Below are 24,090 nucleotides of genomic sequence, written 5' to 3' on the forward strand. Positions count from 1 at the left end.
TTCTACACTTACAACCTAAATATTCACGTCAATGTTCCCTCTTTCTGTAGTTAGACCGTAATATGTTCACCTTTTCTTCAGTGATAGAGATATCATATGAATCTTTCTCTAGTTATAGTGACCTTAATATTGTTTATTTGTTCAGTTCTTCCAGTTATAGTGACTATAATAGCTGAGACTGGACACGTCGTTAAAATACCGCAACATAATGAGAGCATTTTATTTCCAAACATTAAGTTTAGTAGAAAGGGGCCAACGTTACAAAGATAGCTTTAGGAATTGCACAATTAATGACGATATTTAGTGATTTCCCCGCTCCAGGCTGTGTTGAAATTACTGTAAATAACAGCCTGAAGTGCTTTATTGCCTCATTTTATTGTTGCTCCACATACCTGAGGTGTCAGTCACACTCAGTCTCACACAAACAAATAAACAAGCAGTTGTTGATATCGATCTAGGGATGTTATTTTCTAATCTGAACACTTTTACACTTCATGATAGCAATCAACAGGTTCTGTCTAAATATGGTAAGATGTGAAGGGAGGTCTTTCCACCCTCAAGGGAGTAACACTTCAGCTGTAAATGACTCCCCGGTCTGGCATTTCCAGTGCATAAAGAAGAGGGAGGCAGCTGGATCATGAGAAAGCTATGCGGTGGAATAATGATGTGCAAGCTCCAGTTTCATGGGAGAGCGGACCACCTGTTATTGAACAGGATCCATGCATTCTGTAATGTTTAGCTGTCTCAATGCTGAAAGATCTCACCCACATTGGGTCATAGAGAAGTCCCGGTGACCTGAATGCATCAGTCCCACACAGAGTCAGAAGGGATAAAGCCGGCTCTATAATGACATCTCCGCGGAGCATCATTTTATTTCTACGTCTGCTCATTCAGCAAATCTGCTCTCCATTGAGTGTCTCCTTCTGGCCAGCGTCCTCTCCCCTGGGCCAATCAGCCGCTCGGTTTTCTCAGCTGGGGAGGCAGAGGGAGCCAAGTCCATTTGTCTCCATCAGCAGTGAGATGTGTCTCCATAGATTAATGCACAGCGATCCAGAACAGCTCATACTACTCGACATTTCACAAGACATTTCTGGTTGAAGAGCGCCCTGAAAGCCAGCGTTTAGCGCAATAGCTGCAGAGGATGATGGAGTGTTCGCGGAAAAGCACTTGTTGTGGGCAGGAAGCTTACATTGATGTGTCGGTTTAGCAATATTGGCTCAGAAAAAACGAAGAGCTGATGGGAGCCATTTGTCCACACAGCATTCTGAGGCTTTAATCTAATTCCCAGGTTCCACATCCAAAAAGGGCATGAGCGGCAGCAGTTCATTAGCAAAGGATGGAGGCCTTTGGAGGGGCTAAAAAAACAGAGATCGAATGTATAAAGAAAACCAGGAAATCTGCCAATGAGATCCTAAAGTGGGCAGAAAGAAGGGAAGCTGTTAGAAGTTAAAAGCTATAAAGCTACAATGACCTCTGCAGAGACTTTAAGGAAAGGGAGGAGGGAATCATACCTAACTGCTTACAGCTGCTGGAAGGACACATTTATTAGAGTAGAAATAACCTGATGATCAAAGATATAGACATCTTGGATCAGAAATCAGATTCTACTGTAATGTTCCATGGCCTCAAATGACCTGAAAATAAACACAATGCTTTCCTAAAGAGAGACAGAGACGGGAATCCACTCCAGTAAAACTCCAGTGAACTGAAGCAGAGCGCTCAGGCCAACTCTCGCCGACAATTCAAGAGATGATAGCCGCCTGTTTGTGTTAGTAAGTAATGAAGGGATAGTTTTGTTCAGGCTGGCCTCAGTTTGCCAAGCACAGTGGAGGCTCTGCAGTCAGACTGGGAGAACATAGCCTATGTTGCTAAAGGGGAAAACATTGCTAGGATCTGTGGTTGCACTTTAAGCTATACGCTAGCAGCTGCACTTTAAGCTAGCAGCTAGCACACCTGCATTCATATCTTGGCAAAATATACCCTCGAACACATGGTATCACTCTGCAAATTATGTGCTAAGGCCAAAATGCTTGAGCGATTGTAGAGAAGGAAGATACTTGCAAATGACTTTTAGCCAAGAGCAAAATGAAGTTGGACACACGCTAATGCATTTTCAACAACCTGATTTGCTTTCAAATGTATATATTCATCAAACTTTATGGTACGATGCAGTTAAAAATCAGCACCAACAATAAAAAGAGAGCCTTATACAACCCACTGGAACGTCCCAGGGATGCTAGCACTACTAAAGATTATTTTTAAAGCTTTTGTTGGTGCCTTTAAAAAATGCTTTAACTGTCAGTCCACCGTCAGTTCATTTTCCAATCCATATAATTTATTTAGCTGATGCTTTTATCCAAAGCCACTTGTAGTCAGTCCACCACAACAACACTCTACTGAAGCCTTTGTTCCGGATAAACAAGAGGCATATCCACCAGAGGACAAACAACACAAGCCTTTCACTTTTTCGTTCAAGATGGTTTGTGAAAATGTTGCTTTTGCCTTACAGACAGTCATTTCTGACCTCACTGTGGAGACGAACTCACTCTTTACATCACGATCATTTCACGCTCTACAAACTGAGTCAAACGGAGACGGACACACAGATCCAAACACAAATCATATTCCAAAGATGTAAAGAGGATTCCAGGCTCTCCTGCTGCTGCCAGGTGAAAGAGACAACACACATGTGTGTTGCAAAAGAAGGGATGCTCAGGAGGAGGCAGATGGGAGTTGAGCGGATGCATCTCTGAAACAGAAACACATGGAGAGGGGATCACGGGGAGCAATGCCAGGCAAACACATGCAACCAGACAGGGAGAGATGAGGAGGAACATGCTGAGTATGTCTTGATACATCCACATCATTAGCATCCAAATCGATGTGGCATTCACAAAGAGACAGCATGCTTCTATACTACGTTTGAAGCAGCCTGTGAAAAACAGTCCACATGTGCTACATTTCCAAACACATGTCAAAGGCTGACCACGCAATTCATCATTTAGCACGCAGTATTCCGTGGGTGGGGGGTGTGAACTAACCAGATTTCCATGAGAACACGTTGGTGATGAGTCTGGACTGTGAGTTATTCATGATACATAAAAGGGATTGATGGGGATTTGCAGGCGTATCCATTTCTTTCCTGGTCTGAAATCTCTCCCGACAGTGTGGCAGCTATTCTTTGTGACCCGCTTTCCCGAGCAAGGCCATGCACACCATCTAACACGGTCCAACTTTGTAAAGAAGACACATTAAGCGTCAGGAATCGGGGTGATTCATTGGCTTTTGGTGGGCCAAGTGAACTAGGCAGCAGTGTTTGGATGTGTTCCTGGCCCACAGGATGATGAATCCCTCTCTCTTGTCTTACAGCCTGTGTATAATGTTTCCTTTCTCCGGTGCCAATAACTTGTCTCCAATAGCGCTGAACCCACGTTGTGCTCGACAGCAAAGCGTTACTCCGCGCGTCGAGGTCAGGAGGCTAAGTGGGCTTAATGTGCAAACAAGCATGCACAAACTAGAATCCAGTTGGAGAGCTAATATCCATCAAAAGATCATTTCAAAGCAAGGGAAGAAATGTCAGGGGTAGATTCGAAACACATGGGGGGTATTTGAGGGAAGCCTGGTGTGATGGAGCTTGAAAACGGGCTCCCTCAAGAGGTTTGATGTGAGAGAAGATAGGGAGGAAAGAGACGGCGAGGCTACACAGTGCGAGTCAAACCCAATCACATCCACTCAGTGTGATGTGGACCCAAAGACACAAGCCAGTTGTTATTGGAAGTTGGCAAAATCCAACGATTGTTATTAGAAAAGAGGACGAATGTTTGGAAAGTGTCTGTGCTCACACTTACAATATGTTGTCATTTCAGATGCCAGATGTATGAAGTGGCACTGAGTCATGCTTACCAGACTCTGATTCACTTATGTTTCTCAGGCTCTGGTTAACAGCCCAGCCGAGCAATATTTTTAACATTAAAAGGGATGGTTCAACCAGCGGTATCTATCAATCACATGGTTTGGGGTTTAATTTCTCCACTTTGAGGCGATGAAGATGAATGGAAGGGCTCACGACAACAGGAAGAGACATTTATAAAGTCATCAGCAGCTTCCCGAGTGTTTCACATTCATCTGCTGGGTTTGAAATAGCTGATCAAAAGGCTCCGATGTCAAGGATAAGCTGCAATTAACTGCCTCTCAAATCAAAGTGACCCAGCCTTTGTTCAACACCTATCATTAAAGCAGATAAGGCAGATCCTTCAAGAGATAAGCTCCTTTCCTCAGGCGCAGGGACATCTCCATGCTCGCTGTAGCGCTGTTTCTCTTTGAACCGCTGATTAAAAGTCTTAAAACTCAAGAAAAGTCACAGCTGAACTTCAGGTAGTCTCAGGGGGAATTTAATATATTGGACCAGGATATTGTCTCGGAAAAGAAAGCCCACGGAAATAGGATAAAAAGCAAATCATTTGAAAATGAAAAGGGTAAAGTTTTCCAGATTCTGGGGAGTCAAAAGAAACGTGCTTGAGTTTTATTTCGGACAAACTCCATCCACTGATGAAGACTTTGGAATGCAATGAAAGCTCTTGAGTTTCAATTATTTTGTCAGACTCAATATGTCCGGGTTTTTCTGACATTTCGCCCCCAGTTCTTTTCTGTCTTCCTTTGACATATTGTTCTGGCCTTAATGATGTGCTGACAGGGCTTCACTTTAGCAGAGCAAACACTAAGGTGAACCCGGGAGTGGGTGGGAGGGGGGGGGGGGTTGTAGCACTCACAACATGCGCTGATGAAAGGAAGAGCAGCAAGCGCTGTCGACATGACGCGGGGCCTGACTTGTTATTAGAGCGATATCACAGGGCGCGTTAACAAGCACACCCTGTTGTTTGGTCGGGTGGGGCTTCACACCCGCAACAACACCACCACAAACACCCCAGGACAGGCTCAGGTGATTTACAGAGTGTGTACTGCCTCAGACTTTGTCTTGAGTGTCTATTAGAGGAATCACTTCTGTCACATGAAGTACGGCTAGTGGACCCTGATGCAGGAGACCGCAGGCAACAGGAAATAGATTCAGTTTCTGACTAAATCTAGGAAGGACAAACAGAACAGGCACAACAAGGATCAAAGAAAGACTGATCAGGAAGCAAGGACTTAAATTGAAGCTGGTCTAATGAGGGGATGAAGGCCAGGTGAACAGTACAATCAAAAGAGGCGGGAAAAAAACACATGACAGGAAGTAAAAACAGACTCGATACATCGGGAGAAAGAAGGGGAAACAAATCAACCAGAAACTAGTGTTGAGCCATGAACGAGCGTTTTCATTAAAATGTGAGCGTCTGAAAACAGTGCAATATTTATAACACACACATTCGAACCAATGAAATCACTTAAAGCACAAACAAACTATTGAAAATCTCAGGGACAGCAGCCCTAGAAGAGAAATGTCTACAAGAAAACCGAGGCTAAGACTCAGGGAGGAATTCAAATTGATTTTCATCACATGGGAGCAAAATGAAAACCTAATCTCTCGCATAAAGACCAAATATAAAGGATGTGCTACACATGTGAACACAGCTGTCACCTGCTGCTGCTGGAGCACAGCTGATGGGAGCGGAGGTTTTGGGCCAAGGAGCGAAACAATGATGATTTGCTACTTATGTACTTTTACCTAGGATAGATTTTGAATGAAGTCATTATACATGCATTTAAACACTCACTATTGCTGCTATGATTTTCCATATTTTACCACCAATGTCGGCCTAATTTTCAACAGCAGTAGATTTGTTTATTAGCCGTTGACAAAGCTTTCTGCCTTTTTTCCCGGATACTCATAGTGCATTTTGCCAAACTTCGTTTTGGGACACACTTGTGCCCTCCAAAGAGTAAATCGAAGTACATAAGTACGTGATTTGAGACGCAGAAGACTTATTATTACCTCCAGATTTGGATCATTTCCTGTCATAGGGGCCTTCTGGAAAGTATCCCCCTGCACATCAGGCTTTCATTAGCTGACTATCAGTCTGCCATCACTCACAGCCAGACACGTGACTCACTGTTCCACTGTAAACACAAAAACCCCGCGTTAGACTCAGCACATTTAAACCATCATACATTAGGATTTCAGAGGTAGACGGAAGAAATTAGAGCTCACGCAGTTTACCCTAATCCATGTAAAAGCGTTGGATTAAATCACGATTAGACGTAAAGAGATACAGATGAAAACAGCACACACACACCTCTGTTGGAAAACACATGGTCACAGCTGAGAAACGCCACGTCAGCAGGTTTCCTGGGGAGGCGGTTAACCAGGGAGAAACCACCGACACCTTGCTGATGTCAGCGCAGTCATCACCCACAATTCTTAATATCAACCATCTGAGCCTCAACAGAGGACGAAAAAAAAGCCAAAGGTGTCTCAGACATTAATGCTGACTCATCTATGAGTCGTTCTCAGGAAATTACCGAGCAGTCACAGCAGAGAAACAGAGTGTACACACCCCATGACAAGTTTTGGAACATTTATTGCAAAAGTCAACATTTTGAAGTGTATTTTGGAAAGATATTTAACCCCAAATCTCTCCCGTAAATCTGTGGTTTTGAAATGTATGCGAGTCACGTCAGCTTCATGTAGTTATAAAATGAAGGATGAGGCACAGAAATCACATCATCACTTGGAGTTTAATGGCAGCGAACAGAATCACATGACGTTTTTCTCAATGAAGGCCAGCATTGTCCTGCTCGTGCACGCTAAAGATGAGCGCTGATGAATACTGACTGTTAACGTGTCTGTACCACGCATGACTCGGCGTTTAAAGCACGACAACAACGATAATGATGATGCTGATAGAGAAGAGAAGGAGGCATGGGAAAGTGTACAGTCCATGTGTGGAACAGCTGTGCTAATGACTGAAGCCGCCGCGGGAAATAACAGAGCAGGGAAAAAAACATGGCGTGACGTTCGCAATTCAAGTGAGCTTCATCATGCCTGGGATGTAAAGGCACCTTTTTACAGGCCTCTTCAAATAAAGTGTCTGACTCGCATACAGTATAGGAAGTCTTAAAGCACGTTCATGACTACTGGCCGGCTGACAGCACCAGTCCCGAGTCACATTAAATGTGACTGCGTGGACGTTTTAAAAACATATAAAACATGTAAAAAAAGACCTGAAAATTCTCCTCTTTTTTTTTTTAACAGTCTTTTGGTTTAGAGAAACCACGCTTTCTTTTTGCATATGAGCAGGCTCAGAGAAATAAAAAAAAATGCAAAGGCTCGACTTGAGTCGGATAAATAAAGTATAAAAAGCAAATCATCATCTCTACACAGCATCAGGAGGTTGTCTTCAGGGAGGCCATATTGTTATTACAGGTTAAATGGGACCCCCCCCCCCCTCCTCCCCGCCTTTGATAAATAAGGATTCTCTCCATGATAGCGGCTGTAAGACTTTACATATGCTGTGTGATTTTCTATCAATAAATTAACCAGGCCTCAGGGGTGGTGTGGGGGTGGGGGGTCAGAAGTTCTTGAAGACGTCCAGGTCCTTCTGAGGCACGGGGGGGTCTTTCTTCCACTCGTCCTCCGGGTACACGTCGAAGTTGGAGGTGTCGCCCTCGTGGGACACCTTGGGAACGATGGGAGGCTGCGGACACAGACGGGATGATTATTACCGTCCAATCGGGAGCTGAACTACGATTCCCTTTGAATGGTTCAATTAATGGCAGAAAAGTAAACTGAAATAAAGCCTAATCTTTCATAACTATTTCTGCACATTTCAAGCAATAATCTGGGTTGTGTCATAAATACATACATCCCACCGTATGCATGGTTATACACACATTTTCCATATTGATTCTTACCTTTGTATGTAACTCTTAACTCCTCCCTACTTTCATTTATTATGTTCATATTTGATTTGATTCTCTCGCCCATTTTACTTGAACAGTTACATTCCTATCAATATTTTCTGTTTATTGCACATTTGACTTTGTGTATTAGAAGTGGAAACGCTTTTCCTGTCAGACAGAGTGTTTCTCAGAGCAGCTCTCACCTTCAGTTTCCTCACAGGAACCCCCTCCCAGTCCACGGTCTTAAACCAGCGGTGTTTCTTCACATCGTCCGCTCCGTTCTGCAAAACATAAATACTAATTAAACAGCTGTTGCAATGTCTTCGCGCTATCGCCAAAACAATTGAATTCATTCTGAATGAAATCCTGAGTTGCACTTAATACAATAGCTATAGTTATTATATAAATCATGAAGTGCATGAACAGAGAGATTGAATGTGAGCAGTGCATTTCAAATAAATTAAAAAAGACAACGTTGAGTCGTGAAAATAAGAAAAATAATTGAAATTTAATTATTTAGAGCATCTTTCCTCATTTAATTAACGTGCAATTTTAATTGAAAGCTTCATTTAAAGTGTGTGATGGCTGCCGTCAGAGCGGCGCCGGTGACAGCGTGCGGTTAATGCTCAGCAGAATATTGGCAGCTCCAAATCAATATCATCTTGTGTGGGATTATGGGAGTTAATCACAGGCTTACACAAGTATTTGTTTTATTGAGAGCCGCTCCTCTCACTGGTGCTAATTGAAATGCTGCCGTACTCCAGACTGATCGCAGCGGCAGGGATGCGTGCTCAAGAGGCAGACACACACACATTACTTTACAAGAGATCAATGGAAAAATGTAACTACGGCAAATGATCTGCTCTGTTTTGATTGACAGTTAACATTCTAGATTATTATTATTTGTTGGATAGCATTTTTTAAAATAATTTGCTGTACATTTCGAGCAAAGACCTGGTTTTAACTTTCACATCTTCATCAATACACCACACATGTACACAATATGTTTACATAGTCATTGTCGTCATGTGTCGAAGTACAATGTGCACTCGTGATGTTGGTTTAAATATCTGTTTTCACTGTATTTCTTACAGGAGCATCTGTTTTGAACCCAATGTGTTCAAAACGTATAATATTAGATGTACTAAAATGTAATCTAGTACTCCAAAATATCTTTAACCCTACATTTTTTATATTTGGAGGTATTCTAACATTTGGTTTATTCTTTACTCTGCACACATTGATGATTATATTGGACTGAATGAGAGTAACTCATACACCGTCAACTGAATTCATATTTTGAAGCAAGGTGTCGGTGTCAGTCTCTGAGGACAGATTTCAAAGTGACTGCACACACACTCGGAATTTTGTGGGGAAAAGTGTGTGCGCTCGGAAACTGCCGCTCTGATTGGTCAAAGCTTTAAAAGTTGTTCCTAAGACGAGCTTTCACAAAGGGACGGACAATATCTGCTGGCTGTGGACAGTTTCTAATGTGAACCATGTGGCGCTGCAGTCCCTGCTCTGCTCCTATCCCCCCCCTCCTCCTGTGAAATATGTGAGCTGCAGAGGAACTAACCTTCATGTTGCCCAGCCGTCTGGCTCGGTCAATGACCAGGAACTTCTTGATGAGGTCTCTGGGGTTGGGGGGGAAAGAAACAGTCAGTGAGTGTGAAGCAGAAAAGTCTTCCTCCCCTCTCCCTCACAATGAACGACTCTCACCATGTTCTCGCTGCTCTGTCAACATGACGAATGCCTCCTCAGCACGGGCACATGAGGGCAGGCTAAGTGTCCCTTTGACAATCTTTTAATCGAAGGACCGACGGGAACTTTCTGAGGTTCTGTAAACCCGTGCAGACGTTCATGTGAGGGGGACTGCAGATGATTCACGGGGGCCTCAAAGTGTAAGCGTTCTGACGAAATGCGAGGGTTGTTGACGAACGGAGATAAAGTATCTCCCTGCTGATGAGACGCTGACAGCCTCGTAAATACAGAGGCATCAGCGACTCCTCAGTCTAAATCCTTCCTGGTGATACGTCACGGAGAAATATACTCATTAATGTGACGATACATCATTCCTGTGCATCGTTTCATAAAGTCGTTGTAATTTAGCATCATGGAGAGTATTCGTCCTACTTCCTGTGCCAGTTTTTCACCATGGGCGCGCTCTTTAATCTACCCCAGGATCGGGCTTAAGAAATTCTTAGAGGATATCATCATATTTCTCAGAATTTCGTCACATCTTTGTGTGCTCCGAATCCTTTTGAATCCGGGCCCAGATCTTCTCCTCAGAGATGATCTAATAGGATGATCATGTTGCTCTGTGTCTGCGAAATAAAACACAACTGATAACAGACGGTGTTCTGCTTGTTCCACCGCAAGAAAAGTAGATACAAATAAATATCTCTTAGCTGCTTTAGTTAACAGTATTTCTCCTTTACTGCAGCATTTAATTACCGTGTGGTTATCCTTAGAAGGACATTAAAATATATGGCTTTCTTTCTTGGTGTATTTATACTCTAAAGACTGTATTATTCATCAAAGCTCTTTAATATACCGTGTGAGCTTCACACCCTCAGGCCCTTTCAAAGGGGTCTTGTTCAAGAGCACTGTGACATTAGCTGTTAGCATTTTTTTTAAAATTCTAGCGCAAAAGTGAGAGACAGCGAGCTTCAGCGATGGAAGACAGTGAGGTGGCGCAGGGTGGAGGTCACACAACGTCAACACTTCCACAACAAGTCAGACACAGCAGCGTTTAAACCCACAACCTGCATGAGCTGTGGCAAAGCAGGCAATAATAGTTTTCCTATAGAGGGTCACTGATGCACGCCACCCCCCCCCCCCCCCCCTATTTTGGGAGGTCTATACTGAAAGTTGACGGGGTCATTTTCCGCTGAGATGAGCTCTGTGCTTGCGTTTGGTTTTCCCGGGAGTAAAAAAAGGGTGTAGCGCCCCTTCGACATGGGGGTATGTGAGCTCTGCCCGGGTGTGTGACATGGGCCGCTGTGTCAGGACTAATGGAGTGACACACACACACACACACAAACACACACACACACTGAGCCTGTAATCTGGCACATTCCTGCCCCCTCCAGTTGCTGTAATGGCCGGTGTCGGGGGGAGGCGTTAGTGAGTGCAGCTCCACCTGAAGCTCCGTCAGCTCCATCTAGGAATATTATTTCATGTATTATGAATAAAACTAATATGAAAAAAAGGGGGGGGGGTGCATCAGAGGTCCTATGTAGAAAGAAATCATTTCCTGAGTTGCCACAACGTATGAACATCCACCCACAGGCAGGTGGGGGTGTGAACGAGCCCCGGTGGAGCTCCGGCTGCAGCTGCAGCTGAGGACACCGAGCTCAGGTTCTTGTTGTGTTTTTCAGAGGGGGTTTCAGATTCCAGTTAAGTCATTTTTAGCTCAATGAAAAGCATCATGTCATCACTCCTCCAGCAGAACTGTACCCGGGCTGTGTGGAGACGCGTCTGATACAGCCTTTAAACCACAGCTGTCTTACTCTATAGCCACGGATAATTTAAGGCTAGTTGCTGAACAAGTGATGCAGCCACGTCGCAGCTACAGAAAATAAATATACATTATGCCCCAGATGAGTCTAAACCACACACACATGCTTGGCCCGGTGTCTTACTTGACATAGAAGTCCAGATGGCGAGGGAATTCCAGTTTCCCGGCCAGGATCTTCTGGTAGATTCCGAACGGATTGTCATCAAAGAACGGTGGGTACCTGAGGAGAGGAACACATGTCAGCAAACAGTGATGCAAGGAGCAGGTAAGAGCCCCCCCTCCATCTGGATCACTCTGAACACGTGGGGAGGTGAACATTTAGAGTGTTGGGGAGCAATGATAACTTTCTAGAGTTTGTAGACAGAGCGGTCTTTGTTGCACGCCGCTGAACGCTTTCCCAGCTCTCCTGTTCTTCCTCTGCTCCGGCCTGGACAAGTCATTACCCACAAATTACATAATGGTGCCGGGCCTCTGAGCGCATTACGCACGGGCCAGACAGGCGCATAGTCGCACCGGTTTGTCACACGCCGCCCGCCCGCACAGGGAGAAGCTGCAGAGGCAGGAGACTGTGGGCCGGGGCGTCTGGGAGCCGGCTGCTCACCACAGGCTCCACTCAGTACTGTCAGAGGGGGGGAATGTGGGTCACTGTGGCAAAATGGGACCGGTTCCTGACTTTCATTTATGGGTTGGCAGTGGATGATGTCACATGTGACCGATACATTACAGACAAGCAGCCAAATCTACGTTTTGTTTAAGAACGACTCCATCTTTCTGTGGATAGGAAAGGTCTATAACAATTTGATATTAAAACAGTGCACATTTTCAGGTAAAGGGGGGAAGTTTCAGGGCTTTTGCGAGCAGAGATGAGGAAGCAGAAGAAGAAGGAAAAGAGGGACAACAACAATAGGTAGAAGACAAAGAAGTACAAGAAGGGCAACAATGAGAAGCAGAAAAACAATGAGAAGAAGAAGAAGAGGAGGAAGTAGCAGGAGAAGCAGAAGGGGAATAACAACAATGGGAAGAGGAAGAAACAGGAGAAGAGGAAGAAGAAGAAACAGGAGAAGAGGAAGAAGAAGAAACAGAAGAAGAGGAAGAGGAAGAAACAGGAGAAGAGGAAGAAGAAGAAACAGGAGAAGAAAAACAGGAGAAGAGGAAGAGGAACAATGAGAAGAGCTAGAGAAGAAGAATACTTTAATCTCTCAAGAGGAAATTCAATTTTGACTCAGTTGTTGGAATCTTTACATCACAAACATCAGCCCTAAATGGAGCACCAGTAGCAAAGCCCAGCAGTACTTGGTCCAATCAGGACTCGAACCCGGCGATCAGGTCCCAACACACTGAGCTACTGTCGCCCCAAAGAACACTTATGAGGATCACTGAGGAACCTATAGCTATTATCTGTTTGGTTTTTGCATATATACGTTTTCCAGCTATATATTAGTACGATTCAAATGTTCGGATCTCATGCGGCGCATTGGTCGTTAATTCATTGGTCAACACATACAACGCCATTAGAATCCTCCCACATTCCTCCAGTGGCTTCATTAGTGGCTCTGAAGGATTTTCCATCTCCTGATTCTTTAGGGATGTCCCTCAGTACAGACAGAACGACCTTGGCGTGACTTATACCCACACGACAGCATTGTGAGAACGCTTCGTGCACTGAAAAGAGGCTTAGTGTGCAGATCATATTCATTCTCCAGAGGGATTATCTTTTATTTCCCCGTTTGTGTCCCCGTTTGCTTTCTGTTGGAAACGAATACCAAAATGATGGGTGCTTTGTTTATTCCACAGCTTTTTAGAGGGGTGACGTATTTCTGGGAAGTTAGACGTCAGAATCGCTAAGCTAAAGGCGGCTAATGTGCAGCATGACTCTTTTGTCCACTTGTTAACATCCCCTGTTTGTATATAAGCTTCAGACGTTCACCATTAGCTTACCAAAACCAAAAACATATTGATTTGGAGATTAGGGACCAGCTGAGCTCAAATGCTGACTCATTTCTGGGGTTTTAGGACTCATTCCTGCACCAGATTATGACCACTGCAGTCTCCTGGAACTTATCCAAGGTTTAAACTTTTATATTGTTTCCGTCTGAGGGATGATTCATGTTGAAAGGGAGCGCAGAGTTTAGAAGAAGGAGGCTGAGAGTTTAAGAGTCCAAACTGTTCCTGCTCCTGTGTGACAGTGTTCCTTCGTCTCTAATCATTAGGCCGACGCTCGACTGAACTGAGCACTGACCGGGGAACAAGGAGAAGTGAGAGACAGGAGGGGAGGGGGTCAATTTCATTTCGGAGCACTCAACCCAGAAAATTAAGTCAGGGAATAGACATGCTTTGATTGAGTTGGGATTCATTTTGTTTAAAATACTTTTTGACTTTCAATAATTAACACGCAAGCGACCCCGAGTGAACCCTGGGCTTCCCTACGAACTGAAGCAGAGCCCGGCCTGGGGGAGGCACATTGTTAGAGAGAGGAGTCAGCCACAGGATGATTGGTTTCCATTAAAAGCAGAAATCGGGCCCCGCAGGCTGGATTATGGAGGGGAGAGCCATTCTTTTTCTTCTACTCTCTCGTGGCTTCCTCCCCTCGGGGCCCTGACCCTTCTACTGAATGTTTTTTCAACTTGCACTTCACCCCAGAGGAGGATGATGTACCACCGCTAACTTTTTCAGAAGCAGCCGCTACATTCTTGGATCCGGATCCTCTGACGGACAGCTACACAATGCTGCGGGATGAAGAGAGCTCTTTGTCTGAGGAGATGTGACAGCACGGAGACAGCGTCCAGGCTCTGATCAAAGATGGGGGGGAGGTCACATTCTTTACACACCTCTACAGACACGGAGCTTTTCCTACAGGGATGTAAAGAAGCTTTCAGAAAGGGAGAAAGACGCTGCATGTTTGGAATGTAAAGCTGTACGCTTTTTCATAGTAATGAGTCCTAACATAAAGAAATGCTAACTCCCAAATATGAGTTAGCATTTTAGCATTTCTGGGTTCCCTCGTCCCATTTCTAAAGCTTATGTGTCCTAAAAACAGCGGTTGCTAACAAGTGACTAAATAAGACTGCAAAACGTCATCACTCTGATCATTAGTCAGAGTCAGTTAGCCAGAGCTTGGTCCACATGTCTTGAGAAAAGGAGATAAAAGGATGTCTCTCTCCCCCCTTTCATCATGAGAAATGTAAGATCACAATCTATTGAAATGGACGGACGAGCTAACACCGTCAAGCTCGCTCAACAAACGGATCCAACGTATCTCCATGTAGAGAGGAGTTTTTCCCCTAATGGACTACTGAAAACCAACGTTCATCTACATCCATGACCTCCGCGGTATCCAATAAGACTGAACCCCACACTGAGACAGATTTAATGAGATAATGGGCTCAGCCCTCTCTGTTCTGTCACCTACTTTCCCTTGCAGGGTTTTTATGGTGGATTGCATCATGGGTGTACAGGTGTTCATGTTATTGTGTCCACAACCTGTGTGTCTACGCAATCGTCTGGAGAGATGCTCATCAAGCTCAAAGCGTTCAGAGGCTCAGGGATGTCTCACCTGTGTGTGTTTCCCTCCACACAAACCAACCCTTTTCCCCAGCAGAGTACTTCTAAAGTTGCTCCGGTGGAGGAGAGCGCCCCCCGGTGTGTGTGTGAACAGTGCAGCACTCACCCAGCCAGCATCTCAAAGATGAGGATGCCCAGAGCCCACCAGTCCACCGCCCGGCCATGGCCCTTGCTCTGGATGACCTCAGGAGCCAGGTACTCCGGAGTCCCACACAGAGTCCAGGTCCTGAACACACACAGAAGGGTACATGAGCTTTGTAGAAGAATCATTCCTGAAGTTAATTCATTTATAAATCTGAAGGTACAGCTCCTCCAATTCAATTACAATTTGGGTCTTAATTTGAATGACTGTAGCGGCCAAAATCCTAGAATATATTAAAGAAATCTTACACAGGGAAAAACGATCCAAGAGTCACCGTCGAGCATCATTAACAAAGAACACAGTTTACAATCAGTCCTTTTCTTGAGCCTTTCCTACGGCTCTCCTGCTAGCTTGAATCCGACTGGTAAAAAACCATTAGCCTCCTGGTGCTCTGCCGCCACCACCACTCCAATACACACAATCACCCAGGTGCCCAAACATGCCTTCAAAATAAAAGCATAGAAACAAATTTAACTCGCATAAATAACAAGAATATTATATTCATTATAAACAAAAACAGCAAGTTAATACACTATGAAATAACAGAAGAGCACTTATAGCTCCAGCAACCACCGTATAATGATTTTGTCAATCTTTTAAAAAATGAATCGTTTCATTTTTCCACTTCAGACAACCCACTGATCTCCACAGTTGGGAAAACCATTGAATGTTTGAAACGTTTCAATAAAATGTACCTAAGACTATACATGTCTTTTCAAATCTGCAGAGCTCTCAACTTTAATTCCCAAACTGCACAATTTCTTGTCACTTTGATTATTTCTGATTTTTTTGCATCATTTATATTTTTGTGTAAATATTTATCCAGATGTTTTTTTATAATATTTTTTGCTCTATTTTTGATCCTTTATTTGTATATACTGTGATTTTGTACACACCAAAGCAAATGTAAAATACTTGGCTTGGTATTAGGCGTATAAAGTGAAATCTATTTGGTTAAAAAGCCACGTCCTGGAAATTGATAGCCTGAGTGTGTAAATAGAGAGGGTCATGGGGAAGAGAACACCCGGGGGGTAAAGTGATCCGCACATGCCACCTGATCCAACATCTCTACAGTATGACCCATATGTGTGTGTGGATGCGGAATAGAGTCTGAATGGAAGCATGGACAATAAGTGAAGGTTGTGTGTGAGCAATAAGTCTGCAGCAGCCTGTGTGTGTGTGTGTGTCACGGTGGAAGAGACAGTGTTCTCTGACAGCCCCTCGTCCTCTGATGAAGAGCATTCGGCCCGGCGCCAGCCTTTCATCGTCTGTCACCGATATCACCTGCCTAATGACCTCTTTGGGCCAGTTGCCACGGCGACGGTAATTTGTATGGAAATGATGTTGGTCCTGGAGGAGAGCTGGGGAGGCTGGTGATGTCAGGGGGATTAAAGCGCGGGGGTGTGTTCAGGCGTCTTGCAGCAGGGGGCAGTGTGGCAGCATCCCGTCCTGAACACGGTGGTGAGGGAGAGCTGCTGCCCTCCCTTTCTGGAAGTGGGTCACTTTCTACTCCCCATCTGCTCTGGCAAAATGTAATCGTACTCCATGGTGTTTACATGTCAGCGGGGGTCAACTCTCCAGTGCAGATGTACTGTTTCCTCTTCTCCTCTACTGTGCACATTTCCAACTGTTACAGGTCAACAGGAGGCCGTTCTATCTCACACTAAATGACATCAGTCGGGGAGGGGGGGGGGGGACCTGCCTTGGTTTCTTGGAGTTAGGAGGACTCCCCTTTTTCTCTCAGAAGAAAATATATGATGCTGGATTTCCTAACAAAGGTTTACTGACAACTAGACAATAGCTTTTGAGAAACCAACTGGTCCAGAAAACGTGTTGGATGACATTCCTGTCCTGAATGCTCTCAGTCTCCTCCTCCTCCTCTTCCTCTTCCTCACTCTGGTCTCCAATCCTGACCTCCAGACAACTGTAAGAGGGGTTTCTTCCAAGTTCAATCAGTGATTTTTCCACCAAATCCTCACTGTACAGCTGCATGGAGGAGCAGCTCGCTCAGCACAGACAGACTGTACAGTAGAGCCGAGACGCAGTCGCTTTGTATTTCACTTTCTACTCACAGTCAGTGCAGCATCACACACCAGGAGCTACACACACACACACACTGCAGGGTACAAGAAGGGACTGCTGTATCAGGAAAACCATTATTAAATCGCTTGTAACCCAGCATCATATCCACACATGTGCTGTCACGTCTGAATTAAAGGATAAAGCTCATGTTTTTCATTCAGCTGGAGAGAATAATTGATGAATTAACTGATTTGTATGTCCCTTAGCTTGATTACACTCCTAATACTGTCAACTTCCTGTCACCTGTCAGAGAGCTTCTTAGCGAATCCGAAGTCTGTGAGGCGGATGTGTCCTTCGCTGTCCAGCAGGATGTTCTCGGGCTTCAGGTCCCGGTACACGATCTCTTTGGAGTGGAGGTACTCGATGGCGCACACGATCTCAGCGCTGTAGAAGAGGCCCGTGGCGTTGCTGAAGCGGCCGCGGCTGCGCAGGTAGCTGAACAGCTCGCCGCCGGGCACGAAGTCCATCAGCATGTAGAGGAAGCGCTCGTCGTGGTGGGTCCAGAAGCTGAGGGAGGAACAAAACAGGGGCTATTTAATAAACACTTCTTCTCTGGTGACTTGTGCGGGGTAAAAAGTGTTAAAGTAGTCCCCGGCGAGCTGAAGAAATCAGATAAAATAAGCGGCGGCATCAGTCTCACACTCTGCTATCCCCCAGTGGGCTTTGGAGCAGTGTGCTACAACCATTTCAGATAGAGGGGCACTTGAGAGGAATAAAACAAGAGAGTGGTGTCACTGACGAAGAACGAGAGTGCTCCGGTGTTTTCCATAAGTGCTGGCTGCTGGCCACGGAGACGATTACAGAGTCTCTCCGACGCTGATATTTTATCTCCGCACTTCCTGTGCTTCGTTTGTTCTCTGAAGCCTCGACTATGTGCTATCTGATCAATCCCTGTACTGTAGTCTGTGTATTTACTTGGATCCTTACACAGCAGATAAGTGCCTGGCTGATAAATAAACAATGGTACAGAATGTCAGAGATATGGCTGAGGTCATTTGGATGATAGATGGTGGGAAAGTAGAAGAACATACCGTATGGCATCAAATCACTTTTGAAACGGTCTACGCTTCGAAAAACACTTTGGGATGCTGGCGTGTTTGCGTGACAGTGTGGTGCGGACTCACAGGCGGATGAGGAAGGGGTGGTTGACCTCCGTCAGCACCTCCTTCTCGTTGTGGACGTGCTGCTCCTGCTTCAGCCGGATCACGTCGGGGATCTTCATCTGCTTCAGGGCGAAGAAGGCCCGGCTCTGCTTGTCCTTCACCAGGAACACTCGGCCAAATGTCCCCGTGCCTGAGGAGAGGGGGGGGGGGGGATTAAGGATCCAGAAGGCACAGGGGAGCGAGATCATGACAACGGCTTATTTATTTATTCTACATGCATTGATTATGTCTGGAATTTTGACTCTTTCTGAGACTTAAAATAACCTAAATAAAATTCACTTTTGTCCCGAATCCTCTTCCGTAGACCTCAGGGCCAAATTTGAAGAAATTCCCTTTGGGGTGTTCCCGAGAAATTGACAGTTGATTTATTGTTATCTGGTTTCCTGTTTTATGGATATTGGCACAGGGCTCAACAATCTGATGACAGGCAGCTATTACCCGTCCTAACCGTGCATGTTAAAACACACACTTGCGGTGCAGCGTGGGCCTCCGGGGCCTCACATCAGAGTTCACTCTCAGTCTCTCTCTGTCTGTCTGTCTGCACTAGTCGTGTAGTCAGTGACATGCCTTTGTGAGCCTGTCAGTAATATTCACTCTGACTGCGGTGTGTGTTCTGATCTGAGAGACGATCACAGCTCCTCAAATGATACCCTGCTGCAGCGGGGAGCAACCACTCCATGCTCCATGCTCTTTCTTTACTTTACTAGGTTGTCTGCTAAAAGGTGTCTTGTGGAGCGACTAAAATCCCCTTCTCTGTGGGAGGGAGCTTCAGGTAAGAAAAGGCACAATGTGGTGTTGTTGTTTTCCTCCTGAAGACGAGGAGCAGCTGATAGGTGGCTGATGACAGTGTGTGATGTAACACTGAGTCACCCGTGAATCCACTCCGAACGCAACGCCGGCTGTCTCGCTCCTCTGCTTCATCAACAATCAGGCTTTGTTTCAGGGTACGGTGTTGCCATGGCACCAGAGAAACAGCAGGGATCCCGTTCTGTCAGGCGATTACCTCATATCTCCTTTATGCCAAACTTATCAAGCAATAAAAGATTGCTCTTCTATAAAATATCTTTCAGGACAAATAGGGAGGTCATTTCGGGTTGCAGGAATAAGTCCTGAAACACGGAAATGAGTTAGCATCATTTCCAATTCTCTTGTCTCTGTATAGTACACTATGTTGATATGTTTCTGTCCCTTTAGGAGATTGATGAGATCTATCTTTTTCATGCATTGCATTCCTCTTCTTAAGGGATTACAGTACCCACGATGCAATTTTGCAGGAGTGTGTTATGCTAGGGGGCGATTTATGCAATTTAATTTACCTGAAGCCATAAAATGAGGCGCTAAGAGGTACTGAAGTGGAGTGAAGAATGAAAAAAGTGGGTTCAAAACTCTTTGACAAATAGGGAACATCAGTCCTAATGACATTAAAGTGTGTGTGTGTGTGTGTGTGTGTGTGTGTGTGTGTGTGTGTGTGTGTGTGTGTGTGTGTGTGTGTCAGGGGTATAGACGGTCCGTGAAAACCTGACAATCGAGACCTTTAATTCCCCGAAAGCAGGCGGGACTGTTTCCTCTGAACAACCTAAAGAAATTCCACAACAAGGAGAGGAAGCGATGGATGATGTAACCTTAGCGCTGTCAGGTATCCCCCCCCACCCTCACCCCCACCCATCCACTGCCTGTCTCAACAGCAATGTGCTACATCGGTGTAACCTTTCACCTGCTGCACAAGGCTTGCATTGTGTGACTCCAGAAGAGAGAAAAACATCATGGAGTGTCAGATATTGTATCATACGGCTGCTGCTCGGGTGTTTTCTATCAGAAAACAGGCAGGGACGAAGGAATCAGACTCAACCATGAAAAGGCCAGCTGATTTCAGAGTTATGTACCGTCAGATGAAACTAGGTCATCCCCACTCCTCTTCCACCTGCTCCGTTTCTGAGCCTAAGGGGAACAAATGCACCGCACGCTCCTTTAATGAGCAACATATTCCACTTAACCAGATCCCTAAATGGCATGTTGGATTCGGGGGTATGCTGATGAACTCACTGGCTCTGACCGAGTGCTACCGCGGCATCGTGATTTCAATGACAATTAAACAACAGCAGGGCCGATAAAGAGCTTTAGCTGATTGTTTTAGGCCGCAAATCCCTCTCATCACACAAAATGGCTTGGCAAATTGGATTTTTTTGTGTGTGCATGCAGCTCATAAGCTCTCTTCCAGCAGGATGGATGCTGCTGCACACCTCGCTGACATGCAGTAAGCTCGGGCTCACATGTGGCTTATTGCGCATTACTGAGCGACATGTCTTCCATGAGATCATAACTCACTGTGGATGTTAAATCTGCCTGCAGAATCAAACTACGACTGTTAATGAAAGAGGTTTGAGGAATGCTGTGACAATCATGGTTGGCTTTTTACCGTGACAAACAAACATGGCATTTTTCCTGCTGAACCAGCTTTGAGACTGGGGCGTGGACACAGAACAAGACTCCTAAAATCCCAAAGTTATTCACTTCCATCTAGCTTGCTTAATTGGCTCATTTGCATTGAAATGCTTGGATGAATGCACAGCAGTTTTAGGAGCATAGCGAGAATCCAAACGTAGTTTCAGCTAACTATTTGTGTGTCCATGGATACTGATTTGTATGAGCTGGCACAGAAATGAACAGCATGGATTTAGGTGCAGTTTGCTCAATTCTATTGCAAATATTGGTGAAACAGACCGGACCAAAACACCTGAAGCGTCGAAAACATTCGACGGCCCAAACTGTATCGTGTTAGAGCAACTTCCGAGACACCTGAGCTGGAATGTCATTCAAGCGTGCCAAAAATAGTGATGGCCCTTGGCTCTGTCTCTCGTAGCAAGTAAGAGTGCTCTGACTACTGGTGCATTTAGAAGAAAACATTGAAAGAGGGCTAAAATCAAATCTGTGCGGGCAAATATTTCAGGAATAACATTTATGCGGTGTCCAGATTGAAAAATTCCTTTAGAGAAGCAACAGTTTTAAGAACTTTAAATCAGACGCACATGGACAAGAGGCAAGGATATACAAACCAAGATGAAACTATAAACTTCTATGGAAAAATATAGATTCAAACCTACAATGAATCCTACACTTCCCACAATGCAACCTGCTCAACGTCACTCAATCTCTTTGACTGAATGCTTAACCCCGCTGTGAAACCTGGTCATTTCTCTGTCATAGACTTTGGTCTTTTATTGTGAAAGGACAGATTTATTTTGAAGGTACATCTGTACTGGGGCTTGATTGCTTCTCCTTTAGTCACTCCTTGAGTCAGCGAAGGGAGGGACCTGAGGAAGCTGTTGTGCAATTCCAGGATGTAGGTGTGATTGGTATAGCTTTAATAAATGGTGCTGACTAACTCCTGAAGGGCAGGTTGTTGCCTGAATGCCTCGTCACGAACTGGCCGGAGAACACACATCTTATGGAACATGACTTTGGGCTGTTTCTGTTCTGAAAAGTGACGTCTTGGTAATGAATCTGTCAAACTCTGATTTAGACAAATGTTGTTGAGTATTTGGATGAAAGCACAATACATCTACTTCTCTAGTTTGAAGACCTCAGCAGCTTCAGACGAACTAAATGTACAACAAAGATAAAGTAGGTCAGCTGTGACTGGGTGACATTGATAAACAGCTGATGTCAGATCAGATGACATCAGGTCAAAACTAGATCAAAAAGGAGCTGCCACGTTTATCTCAATATCAACAAAAGACCTGTATCAGTACACGATTATGAATTCATCACAGAAGGACCCGAGATTCTCGACTTGTGGACTAATTGGTTGGTTGGATGTGTTGTTAAATGTCACTGGTTGTTGTAGCTACTGGGATTAACACAGTTTAGTTAATAAAAACCTTGAGACACGCACAGAAAAATGGTAATCACTGTTCTGTAACTTGATATTATATCTTACACAGTGACAGCATTCCACATGTTAACAATCATACTAAACTAAGCTTCAATTAAATACAGAAAAACAAATGTGAGGAAAGGTCACAAGCATGTTAACTGTTTTTTATGCATCGCTAGTTTATTATTAAAAATAATTGCCAATACTAGGACATTTTAAAAATTAATTGGTTGATTTATTTTATATAATTATATAATAATAAGAGCATTTTTAAATGTACCTCTTTTGTTTATAATTAAAACTTCCATTTTATTCTATTTTATTTTCACTGTTGTTTTTATTTATTTTACCTTAACTTCCTATGTCTTTATAAACATCTTTATTTTATGTTCAGGTCTCATTTTTAACCTCCCGTGTTTGTACACAAATTGTTTTCTATTTGATATTCATATTTGGTGTTATTCCACAATGGAGCAAGTATCACAACACCCAATTTCCCCTGGGATAGATAAAGTATTCTGATGCTGAAAAACAATATAAAACTAACTAATTTAACAACTTCAATATCTCACCTTTGAGAGGAATCCTTATCTATTTTGGGGTTTTGCTTGCATAAACCAAACAAACCAAGTCATCAAATATTAAATGAATACTATAATTAGTTGCAGACCTACTGGACCATTTTTAATACTGATACCTACAGTATTGAGGTCCAATACCCACACTCCTGTATTATGTCATACATTGATGTAGTACTGAGTGCACTGCAGGAACTCACCCACTGTGGCGAGGGTCTCCAGGTCATCCAGGCTGTATGTCCTGTTATGTGGTGATGCTTCTCCAGCCGAACTGCTGCTTTTACTTTCCTTCAGTAGGTTTGTCTCACTGTGGACTCCCACCTTTGCTTTGGAGGACGCCATTTCTTCTTTCTTTCAAAGACGAGCTGACTACTTGGGTTGAGAAGTTTGCAGTGGGACACACTCACAGTTCATGTCTCCTACCCTCTCCTCATCCTCTTTGTTGGTCGTTTAGCTGTGGCGGTGGGGCTTGTTGTCGGATAGAGACGCCTTCCACAATGAAGACTTGAGCAGAATTAATAGCCAACTTGTTTGTTTGAAAGCCTAGGTGACTAAGAGACAATAGAAACTGAATACACCGACATAAGTGAGACAAAGAGGCGGGTGACAGGTGCACTGCACTGGCATGTAGCGTTAGCAGCTAACAGCCAACAGAGGGCTAAACACCGCTACACTCACTGGAGGAATGAGAGGGAAGCTCCGGGATGAATGTCTTTAAGTCCCAGATAACACATGTTTTGAAAACCGAACTAACTGGATAAGTCCCGTGGCTTTACCGCCTCAACTTTCCTGCTTTTCTCCATTATTTACTCTGCCACAACAACAGACCTCACCCAGCCGCTCTCCGGTGTCCACATCAACCAGGAAGAGATACAGTATCGGTGGCTAGATAATTTCCGGTCAGGACTTTCAAAATAAGAGATGTTTGTCAGCATGGGGACGTTTATTAAGTCAGGATAAGTCCAAAAGAGAAAGTTGTTGTTTCATTTCAGGGAGGAATGTATTGTAGACCAAAATAATTAATTCATAAATAAATACTAAATGAACTGAACTACACTTTAGTGCTAAACTCTCTGACTTCCTGTATTTTCAACTTGACTACATGTAACTTGACAGCTGGAAGAGAGTGGCTGCATGTTGACAAAAAGCGACCAATAAAAACGAAGCTGTACCGGGATATTAACCAATCATGTGCGATGAAGGGTGTGGTCATAAAAAAACAGCTCTGATTAACCATGCAGTGGTCAAAAAATAAAAATCCAAATCAATGAAAGCAGCTAATAAAATATAATTCAGAAAAAGCATTTTAATTGGAAAATAATTATACACAAGCT

At 44.2% G+C, this 24,090-nt stretch overlaps 1 protein-coding gene across 1 annotated transcript; it reads right to left on the reverse strand.

Moving 5' to 3' along the window:
• Positions 1 to 6,495: 6,495 nt before the first annotated feature.
• prkx (protein kinase X-linked) lies at positions 6,496 to 23,620 on the reverse strand. The gene is made up of 8 exons (XM_063878082.1): positions 22,957 to 23,620; positions 18,266 to 18,434; positions 17,385 to 17,648; positions 15,024 to 15,143; positions 11,481 to 11,576; positions 9,413 to 9,470; positions 8,040 to 8,117; positions 6,496 to 7,631 (listed from the first exon to the last, which is right to left on the reverse strand). The coding sequence occupies exons 1-8, from the start codon at positions 23,096 to 23,098 to the stop codon at positions 7,506 to 7,508; spliced, it is 1,053 nt and encodes a 350-aa protein (XP_063734152.1). The 5' UTR covers positions 23,099 to 23,620; the 3' UTR covers positions 6,496 to 7,505.
• Positions 23,621 to 24,090: the final 470 nt, after the last annotated feature.

Source organism: Eleginops maclovinus, chromosome 24 (genome assembly GCF_036324505.1).
Source record: "Eleginops maclovinus isolate JMC-PN-2008 ecotype Puerto Natales chromosome 24, JC_Emac_rtc_rv5, whole genome shotgun sequence".
Lineage (NCBI taxonomy): Eukaryota > Metazoa > Chordata > Actinopteri > Perciformes > Eleginopidae > Eleginops > Eleginops maclovinus.

Coding starts and splice junctions, on each gene's coding strand:
- prkx (XM_063878082.1), bottom strand. CDS start 23,098: ATGGCGTCCTCCAAAGCAAAGGTGGGAGTCCACAGTGAGACAAACCTA. Junction 18,435..22,956: donor GGAGACCCTCGCCACAGTGG/GTGAGTTCCTGC, acceptor CCCTCTCCTCAG/GCACGGGGACATTTGGCCGA. Junction 7,632..8,039: donor TTCCTGTGAGGAAACTGAAG/GTGAGAGCTGCT, acceptor CTGTGTCCGCAG/CCTCCCATCGTTCCCAAGGT.